Raw genomic sequence first — 10,749 nt, 5'->3', positions numbered from 1 at the left:
GAATTTCACCTTTATAATTTTCAACTATTTCCCACTTCCTCAGAATCATTTTCAGCATCCAAGCTGCATTAAATTATTATTATTTTTTTAATTAAATTGTATTTTCCAAAGACTTACAAGTCTGTATTAGTGCTGACCCTGTAAGACCCCCAGGATTCATAGCAGCCTTGTTCAGAATCACTGGGGGCTTTCTGCAAACAGCGTTGCCTGCAGAGTTCCCTTTCCAAAATATGCCCATAAACCCCCCATTGCACAGTACCACAAGGCACTGCCAGGTTCTTCTAAACTTCGCAATTTTCTAGTAAGATAATGTGAGAAAAATCTCAAATAATTTTCTTCAGACACGATCTTCTGTGAAGCTATTTTATTCGCAATTGCAATGGCGGGCATCCTGTCAATCAGGAGCACATTTTAGTAAACAAATCCTAACCTTTTATTCCCTATTACCCGATGCTTGATCACCTCCCCTGTTTCCTCATTGGCTGAGTACTACAGGTTCACAAGCTACTCAATGCTCCTTTATACCACATATGTATATTTTTTCTTTTTTTTTTTTTCAACCCTTTAATTTCTCCTTTCTTATGTTTTGAGAACTTGTGATCTTTGTTTTACTGTTCTCACGCTGCTCATCCTGTTTTTCTCAAGCTTCTACCTTATTTTGGAACAGTGAAGCCTTCTGCTGTCCACTTATCTACTTAGCATTTCTCCTTATTATGACTATACAACTACCTTGGAATACAGAAAATTAGTTCTCTACTGCAAAAACACAACTTTGTTTCTCACAATAACAACCCATTTGAACAGTTGGAAACACCTCATTTAAATCAATGCAACACAACTGGTATGAATCCTATGTCTTAATATTCTCCAGCCTGGGCTTGTCGGACGGATGGGAGGTGGGTGTTTGCTTCAGAAAAAGGGAGCAGAATTGGGCTGTTTCTTTTGGGCTAGTTTCTTTTTATCACTCCAATTGCGTTCAGACACCAAAGAGAGAGAGTAGCTACCAAATGGGGGTCCTCGTCCTCATGATTCCTGCAGGTGTCCCTGCATGGAGAAGTGGCCAGGGTTCTGGCTAAATGCCTGCCTGGAGCCTGGAGTTATTGTTTTGACTCTTTAGAATCGTGATTTATTATTATTATTATATATTTTTTAAAATAGTTCTGCTGACTCCTGAAGCTTGCCTTAGGACAAATCGAGAACAATCAGAAATGGCTTTTCAAAACGAATACTGTTACCAACAGGTAACCTTTCACATTGATTTACAGGTAGACTTTAGGGATTGAAGGATTCTCACAGACAAAGCAAACTCCCTAGAAAAAGCCAACTTCACAATTTGGGAGCCCACAAGAGCAAAAAGGCCAAGAGTTGGCGGCCCAGCGGGCAGGGCTGCGAGTAGGAACTAAAGCTCCAGGCCGGGGTTGTCACAGAGAATAGCGTCCCCCAGCAGAGTTTGGGGAGCGGGGCGGCTCGGGGCGCCCTAAAGCCGGCCGGGGGGGGTGACACCCTTCGCAGGGAGCCGGGGCCCGGCCGGGGGATGGCTCTCGGAGCTCGGGGGGGGCCGTAGCGGCCGGGGGGAAGCCGCCGAGGGGCCGGCCGCCATGGAGACGAAGGAGCTGCAGGAGCGGCTGCGGGAGGCGGCGGCTCTGGGGGACACCGAGGAGGTGGGGAGGCTGCTGGGGCTCGGCGTGGACCCCAACTCCCAGAACGAAGTCAACGGCTGGTGAGGGGCGCGGGGGGCTGCGGGGACATCGCTGCTGCTCGGCGAGGGGCTAGGGGGAAATGAAAATATCAGCCCCTCGCCGGGCGCTCCCCTGGGGGGGTGTTAGAAGAGAGGAAAGGGTCAGGGAGGTGTCGTTGTTGGAAAAGTGTCAGGAAGGAGGCTGTGGGTGCTGCAAACCCCAGGTGGAAACCAGCTGCTTTGCATGCCTGGGTGCCTCTTCAGGTCATTGTTCTCCAGTTTTTTTTGGAGAATGTAAGGCAACAGAGCAAAGTAGCCATCAGAAAGTGAACTTCAGCTTGCCAGCAAGCGTTGCGTTATAACCAGGCTTGTTTTATTAACTTCTAAACCAGATTTGAAGAATGCTTTCCATTTTACATGGGAAGTTGCTGGCTGTTTCAGTGACACACAAACTCTTCAGCTGACAACCCTAAACCCGAGACTTTCCTGCAATGTCCTGTCCCGACACTTGTAGGTTTGGGACTGCATCCCAGACCCTTTGGCATAGGAAACAGGATGCGCTCAGGCATTTGCAGAGGCTGTTTTCCTGAAGTTAATTCAGGCTGTAATTTCCCTGCTGCGTTGTGCTTGAACTTCTAATTAAAAAAAAAAAAAAAAAAAAAAAAAAGGAAGAACAAAATTAAGAAAGCAGCTGGAGTTTTACAGGCAAAAGCCTGACCAGTAACTTTGAGAAATGTGGGACACCGACAGCTTTCAAAGTGTGAGGATTAAAACTGGAGCTTGTAAAAATCAGTGATTCCTAACACTGAATCAGTGTGGTGTGTAGGATAAGCAGCTGCTTGTGGTCAAAATTAGTTTGTATCTAAAACCGTCACTTAGCAAAGAAATCTGACATAAGTATTTTTAAAAATAACGATCTGGTCATTTTTAACTGTGACAACAAATGGAAGTTTGCTGTTATTGAAGCCTGCTTGTTGAATTTAAGTTTTCCCAGTGAGCCTCTCAGTATGCCTGATGCAAAGGTGGTGCTGGGGCTGAGGGTAGGTATTACCCCTCTGTGTGAGACTGTACAAAATGCTCAGGGTGGATTCCAACATGAGGCCAGGGTTGTTGAGGCTTATGGACCTTCCAAACAAACTACACATGCACATGTTGTACATGTGCAAGGTCCCACACAAATCCTGGGGACTTAACATACAGGAACAGCTTATAATCCTCACTGGAGGGTCATCACGTGAGCAGTAAAAGCAAATAATGGCACATACTGTGCACTTTCTCCCACCACTTTGGTCCAAAGGAGTTTATGACTCAGCAGTGTGCCACTTCTGAATTTATGGAAACTATTCACACTTAAGGAAATATTTGTGAGAGGTCCAGAAAGCACCACACAGCAAAACCACCCTAACCAGGTCTGAATTTCTTGAAGCTTGTCTCAGATTTTGTGGGAAGTTAGGAATACTTTCTGCTAACAAAATTATTTTATCCCATTTTAAAATGGTACTTCCTATCTGAAATACACAGCCCAACCACGGAGATGGAGTACAGGATTCTATAGTATTGTTAGCAGTGTCAGCTCTTTAAAAGAATTGGCAACACAGTTCCTAGGATCGTCTGTGAAGAAAAGAATGTGTACACATATACTGACACTTATGACACTTCAATTAGACTTAATTCTACATAACAACACTTGCTGCAGTGACTAGTGCCATTACCTTTAATTCAAAGATACTTTCTGTCATCAAGGTGCATTAATTTTAGTAAGAAGAAATTGTAGAAATAAGCTTTTTGTTTTGGGTAAGTCAGGCTTAAATCAGAATACATAACAATGAACAGGGTTTTGCAAGTTATTTTGTCCTTTTGTGGTTTTGTCTAGCTTGTACCCCTCCAATAGATCAGAGTCTTTATTTTCTCCCTTACATCCTTTTATACATGAAAACTTAAAAGAACAGAATTTTATATACCAAGTTGGATGTTATTGGTCAAGACGCAACTGCAGTATATTGACTGTGTTTCTTTCATGAAGAAAAAAAAAATTGAAATTGACTTTCAATTGAAAGTTTTTTCCATTATAAGTATGTCATTTAGTTCTGCTATATTTTATTTGATTCTTCAAAAAAACAAGCACCTTGGAGAATGGTTGTGTTCATTTTTTCTAGAAGAGTTTTCTTCAACTAGAGCTAGAACATTAAAAGGTAAAAACTAGAGAAAGGTAATACATGACTAGAACCTAAGATAAGGAAAAATGGCAAGAACTGTACGGCAGGGTATATTATGATGTGTAAGTCTACAAAGTCTATAGTACTATGGCTAAGGACGTCTTGAACTTTAAAAATACTGCTGTAGTAACTTGGTATCATGAGCATTAGAGCAAAGGAAAACTACATCAGCAGGTGTCACTGCAGGCTCCAAAACCAGCGCGAATTTGCAAGGGGCATTGCTATTAAAACTGCTTTTATGTTAGACATGCATTAGATCTTGTTCTAATATGCAGCAAGAATGAGTGGAAATCAGTCTGCTGTAATTTAGTATTTCAAACAGTGTTAACATCTTCCATGTGCAGGACTTGTTTGCACTGGGCATGCAAACGGAACCATGCTCCGGTGGTGGCTTACCTGCTGCACTCTGGTGCCAACAAGGAGATCCTCACCAAGAAAGGAGAAAGGCCGGTCCAATTAACGTCAAAGAGGGAAATTAGGAAGATGCTGGGAGGTAAATCTATTGCCTATGGGATACGTGCTCTTTAAAGATGATGGGAGGAGGCAGAGCAAAGCACTTATGTTCCAGTGTTATTTTGCATTGCCAAATACCGTGTTAAGTTTTCATAATAACTGTGGCTTGATCTCTAGGGTGTTTGCTTAGCGAGAAACCAAAGTTTAAGAAAGGATTACCAACAAATTCCACACCCAGCTAGCCAAGTCTTTTTCCTTTCATACTGAGAAACTGTAAAAGCTATTTTTTTGAAAAATGCCATGATTAAATCAGTCACAGATAGATGCAGATTCAATTTTCAAAAGGAGAACAGGGGAAAATATCTCAAATTTGTATGAAACCCTTACAGCGTATGAGCAATAAGTAATTTTCCTGTTATTCTATGGAGTTTAGACACTGTTCAATAAATTGAAAATTAGCAGCCTGAAGAAACAGCTCATTAAAGCATATTGCAAGAGCATTTTTGTTGCATTTTGTAACTGCTGGAGTGGAGTAGGCTGTGCTGCAAGAAGTGATAAGTAATTTGAAATATGGTTGATTAGCAACCTTTCTCTTCCACTTTGTATTCCTTTGTCTTTGTTTTCATTATTGTCTCCCAGCTGTTGAATTGCTAATGTTTCAGTTCTCCCAGGACTGTGTGTTCTTTTCCCTTTATCCCCTGCCTTAATATCAAACATTATATTACCCTTTGTTTTTCATTGCCTTATACATTATGAAGATGATAGCATTATACCACTAGAGACCATGTAACAATGTGCTGGCTACAGATTAAAAATAAATAAAGGCTTAAAAAAAGGCAGTATTTAGAAGGAAATAGCACCCCCAGAATTATTTGTATTGGATTCTTGGATAATGTTGTTTTGTTTGTTTTACAGTGGAAGATGATGAACTCCCAGAGCTAAAAAACGATTCAGAACTGCCAATCATCCCTAATTACCTGGCTAACCCACCTTTCCCTTACGTTTATAATACCATGAGTAACAATATTCCAGATCCCTCTGTGAATGGGAGTATCTCGTGTGCAGAATTGCAAGATCCTGACTCTTCTCCCTTACCCGAGACATGCACACAGGCATCAGTACAGCAGGAGAATGCTGTTCCTGAGGCAGCAGGCAGTAAGGGAGCTGCACCATCTTTGCCCGGAGGCTGTGCCGTACCACGATGCTCAAATCCTGCCGTGCAGAATGGCCCCGTTTACCAGACACCTGCATCTTGGAGCAGAAGTCCTCCTTCGCCAGTTGGATCGAAACAGCCTGGACCTCAGCTAGGGAACGGCCCCTGCACGGGGCCTGTTCCAACGTTTCAGCCGGTTTTCTTCACAGGAGCTTTTCCACTTAATATGCAAGGTAACAGTAAAAGCCTTTCTTCTCACCTTTTCTTAGAAATTTTCTCACCTCGGACAGTGAAAATGGACTAGTCAGCGTTACATGTACTCACAGTACTTCTAGAGGCTTTCAAGTTCTTGTGCATTAGGCATCCAGGAAACATTTGAAGGGAATTTAAGAGGCAGATATGTTGTTTTTGCTGGAACTGTTATTAAAATATTGATGAAAACATTTGCTGTTTGTCTCAAATGCTATGAAAGCCTACAGAAACTAGGGTAATCTACTTCTCTAAATGACATACCCTTCACATAAAGAATGTGTGTAACCAGTCAGCTGGAGAGAATTTCGGCTGGCTCAATCTGCAGAAAGACCTGAGTATTGAGATGATCTATCATTTCTGTTGGTAAATATTGCCCGCCCAAGCAGGGATATTGTCCAGTAGTTTGCTTTTTGGGGATTCTTGTATTATTACAAATGATAAAAAAAAAAAAAAACACATGGCTAATAGAATGTAGAAATATTTAGTACATTTTTTTTCAATTCTTTTACACATCTGCCTATGAATGTACCTTTTTATTTTGAATAGAACTGGTGCTTAAAGTTAGAATACAAAATCCTAGTCTTAAAGAAAATGACTTCATTGAAATTGAACTGGACAGACAAGAACTGACCTATAAGGAACTGCTCCGAGTGAGTTGCCGTGAGCTGGGTGTTAACCCTGAACATGTACAGAAGATCAGAAAATTACCAAATACAATGCTAAGAAAGGTAAGAACTCTTAATTTTGAATGCAGTAACTTATAAAAAAGATTTTTAGGTTACCATCAAAAGTAGTAGTTCATTTATCACCTGCATTATGCACGTGTTGCAAAAAGTTGACTAGTTTGTAGCAATGCTCACTGTCTTAGAGACTAAAACACTGAAGAGGAGGAGTTAGGTGTTTAGTTGCGTCTGTTAGTGCGTGTTTCACCAATGACCGGTGCACTCAAACAGCACTGTAGTGTTTTTATAGTGTTCTAGATTCCTTCAGACTTCCTAATGGTCTGGCCAAAGTTCCATAACAGTCAACTGCAATGTTTGCAGAAGGCATGCGTAAAACAGTCACCAATTTTTATTATTACTATTTATATTCTAAGTGTTTCATGATTGGTCACTTTGAACTGGGCAACTAAAAACTCCCTTTAACTTTCAGCACTTAGTAGTGGTTTGTCTTCCTATTAAAACGTTCTTAAGTTTCTTTATTGTTTCCTTCCATAAACACTCAGTATTGAGCCCTATTTATATCTGATTTCTCCACTACATACTACAGTGCAAAACCATGCTACTGTGACTTGTTAGCAGTGTTTAATGGGCCTGTAGCACTTAACTGAGTTTTTCTAGTTCAATAAGGACTGTACACAGTCCTTTTTTAAAACTATTTAAGAAATATTCTGAGTGCAGGTCTTTGAATGTAACTTTTTTCACTTCTGTGACATTTACCTGTTCAGCAGACAGAAAATGGACCTGCTGACCTGTTTTACTGATTAATGGTTCACCTCTCTTTCACTCTCAAATGCCTCTACAGCATTGTTAGCTTCAGTCGTGGAGCTAATCTGATCAATACTGGATTAACAGACTCCAGTGTACTGCATCTTCACCGAGTACAAGATGACTTATTATTTATTAGTCAAAAAATGGAAAAGGAAAAAAAAAAGACTTAAGCAATTCTATCACTTAGCAACTTAGGTTGCTGTTGAAGGGAGTACCTCCAGCTCTTGTTACTTCAGACTGTCTTGGTAGGATTGCAGGACACTTACTGATCCTTGTGCTGACACAAATTTGATTCTACTGAATGCTGTCTAGCAGCAGAGTACTGCTGCAGAGGCAATCAGAGCTCGAGCTGCACTGGGGGAGGGTGTCTTCCGTCGGTCTCTAAAGACGCTGCTGAAGCCAGCTCAAGGATGGTGTTGGTGGGCTGCTCTAGAGGAAGCTGTGTGCAGGTCCTTCTTGAGTGGATGCAAGAAATCAATTCATAACCTTCTAAGAATTACCAAAAGGGGGAAGAATGGGGGTTGAGGTGGAGATCAGCAGCATATACTCAAGGAATATAGCATGCAGTAGATCTTAGAAGCACAATTCCATTTATCACTTGCACTCCCTGTCACAGTGTTGCACTCCTTCTACAAACAGACATAGGCAAATAGCTGAATTGGATCCCAGAACAAATATAAGATGCAACGGGATGTCTGCTTTCCAGTTTACTGTAAAGAACTGTCATATTTAGGGATAAATACACACTTTGTTTTAGTATAAGCCTACTATTTAATTTACTTCTGCTAAATTGAACATACAGTTTATCACCTAACAACTGACTGTATTTATTTAAAGGACAAAGATGTTGCAAGGCTACAGGATTTCCAAGAACTGGAGCTTGTTCTAACAGTAAGCGACAAAAACTTCCTTTTCAGAGTCCCAACACTTTCTGAACGGAGTGGTTATAACAAGAAGGCATCAGAACTGACATACTAATCGTTTAAAGAATAAAACAAAATATTTGTATCTCTCATTTTAAAATAATATTTGAAATACAGTATCTATAAGGGCTAATGATGTGAAAAAAATCTATTTTGTTAACCTTGAAATAAACTAAAGATGTTATGCACAGTTACAGCCTCTAGTTAATCTAAGAGTAATTAGTCTGATATGAAAGTAGGTTATGCAAATTATGCAAAGGAAGTATTGGTAACAATACCTGTTAATGCAACACTTTTCCTTACAAAAAAAAAAAAAAAAAAAAAGATAATCTTGAAATACTGTAGAGGTAGCAGCTCTCAGGGAAAGGCTTACCTTAAACTGTTCTAATAATTTGCTATAAAATAGCAGAGGTACTCATGCTAAAAAACCTGCCACGAAACCCATTTAATATTTGTACTGAGTCCGTTACCATTAACACTCACTTTCTAAATCATTTATTTTTAGTCAGATCATATTTAGAAGGAAAAAACCAGGAGGGTTTAAATCTGTGGAAGAAGCACAAAACTATGTCTAGTTTAAATACTATTAAGTGACTTATTACCTGTGATTTCTTAATACCTGTTTACACCTTTCCCTATTTCTCAGGTTGAAACAAAAAGTGACCATGATTATCCAAATCATAAATGTGCTCTCAACCAAAATCATAGATCCATTTTATTGTTGTCTGTCAATATATGGTATTGACATGTGCAATTTAAAATACTATTTTTGTTACTGTATTGAAAATACATTTCTCCAATGCTGCTTTTATGTTCCCCTTTGGAAGCACAAGAATTGTAATTTTATTGACTTCTTACACCTACATTCCTGAGAAAAATCATGTATTGAAACTTTAAAAGTTGCCTGTGTAAGAAGAAACTAATGAAATGCCCAGGGTTTTCTGAGCTAATATTAAAATCTTGATGTTCCTATGCAATGTGCTATTTTTTTTTAATGACTTGTGTTTACCCATATTGCTTACTGAAAAAAACACTATTCTTGTTCCATAAAATTCAAAATCAGACTGCTGTGATATGAAATTCTGATATAAATAAATTCAAAAGTATTTAAAACAGCGAGATGGATTTTATCTAACTTTTTAGGATTTTAATATTTACTCAGTCATCTGCATTTGAGGTAGAGTTGTATTCTGATAGCATAACTGTGAAGTATGTACTATGAATTAGATAAAAGAACTAAAGTACTCGATATAAACAGGCAGACAGATCATACCAAACTGAATTTCCCACAGCTTGTCTTCTCCCCTCTTCCCTCCTCCCTGCCCCTCCAGTTTCTTTGGAAACTACAGCACCAAAGGACTTTGTTTTTGCGTTGTCTGATAGAGTTTACAGCTCAAATTAGCTGTACATTGCACATGGACCTGTGAAATGGGTCTTACAGCAGTAGCCTGCAGAGAAGGGACCCACCCAAACTAGCTGGAGGAAGTGCTGAGATGAAAACCCTCTAAACTCTTACCACTCTTCTCACAGAAGATGACTCCCTCTGACTGGCGTTAGGTGTCCTCCACAGCCTTTTCTCCTTTCTCGGAGACAGGGACAGGAACAGAAGCCGCTCTTCCCCGGCAGTCAGAGCTGTCGCCTGTATTACAGCTAAGACAATAGGAACTGGTACCCAGGTTTGCCCACGCTCTCCCATCCCGTGAATAGTCCTCTGGGCGGTGGGAAGCAGCTTCAGCAGGAGTGAGTGAGCACACAAGGGGGAGCCCTCTCCCTATCTGCTGTGTAGGGAGATGCCCAGCGCTCACCTGAAAGCACAGAGCCGTGCAAACACCCAAATTTCCTGCATCAGTTACCTAGATTGAAGCTCGGTCTCCTAAGGACAATAGCAAAGCATTCTGTCACCACAAAATAGCCTCTTGTGAAGGCATTAGAGGTCAAATGTGGTCTGAGTCATCGGCAATATTGATTTCTTATACTAAAATGCTGGTGGTATATTACCGTATATTACCTTCTGTATAATGGAATAATAAAGTTCTTGTTCCTCATGTCATGCCTTGTCTATTGCGTTGTCCCTGGCACACAGAACAGCCGTGGTTTATGCACCGGCTCTCTAAATGCCAGCTAAATCCATAAAGGTACCGAGCTGTTGTGGATTAACTAGTTAAAAGTAATGGAGAAAAGCTCAGCTGTTAGGCTGATTGCCTTCATTGTTACACTAATAATCTTGTGCAGATGCTGATAGATAACTATGCATTCAGAAGAATATTTTTATACATTATGCAGTTTATACACAGAAGATACTATTAACACTCCTAACTTAATCTGATAAGTGTATAACCATTACATTACTGTATATGATAAATAATTCATTACTTTGTGCATTGCTATGTGAAATGTTAATTTCAAATGAATGCTTGGCTGCAGATTTCTTGTTTCAGTTTAAGAAGTATCGTTTGTAACAATTAATAAATGATTATTTTTTGTCTTCTCAAAGTTTTTTTTTGGAACTTTACTTATAGAAAAACATAACTTCTTCTTGCCAGGTAGTTTTCCATAGTGCTTCCTACACCACCTAGGAAGTGAA

The 10,749-nt window shown here is 40.0% G+C and overlaps 1 protein-coding gene across 2 annotated transcripts; it reads left to right on the top strand.

The window, feature by feature from the left end:
- The first annotated feature begins 1,428 nt into the window (after window positions 1-1,428).
- ANKRD40 (ankyrin repeat domain 40) lies at window positions 1,429-10,658 on the top strand. Of its 2 annotated transcripts, XM_072025739.1 has the most exons (6): window positions 1,429-1,720; window positions 4,239-4,387; window positions 5,263-5,733; window positions 6,299-6,480; window positions 8,080-8,133; window positions 9,696-10,658. In XM_072025739.1, the coding sequence occupies exons 1-6, from the start codon at window positions 1,599-1,601 to the stop codon at window positions 9,720-9,722; spliced, it is 1,005 nt and encodes a 334-aa protein (XP_071881840.1). In that variant the 5' UTR covers window positions 1,429-1,598; the 3' UTR covers window positions 9,723-10,658. The 2 variants fall into 2 exon arrangements, with proteins under 2 accessions (XP_071881840.1, XP_005016100.3); XM_005016043.5 differs by having other exon boundaries at window positions 1,430-1,720; window positions 8,080-10,658.
- Window positions 10,659-10,749: the final 91 nt, after the last annotated feature.

This window comes from Anas platyrhynchos, chromosome 19, assembly GCF_047663525.1.
Source record: "Anas platyrhynchos isolate ZD024472 breed Pekin duck chromosome 19, IASCAAS_PekinDuck_T2T, whole genome shotgun sequence".
NCBI classification, from domain to species: domain Eukaryota; kingdom Metazoa; phylum Chordata; class Aves; order Anseriformes; family Anatidae; genus Anas; species Anas platyrhynchos.
The sequence above is the reverse complement of the archived record's forward strand: the minus strand, read 5'-3'. Positions and strand labels throughout refer to the sequence as shown.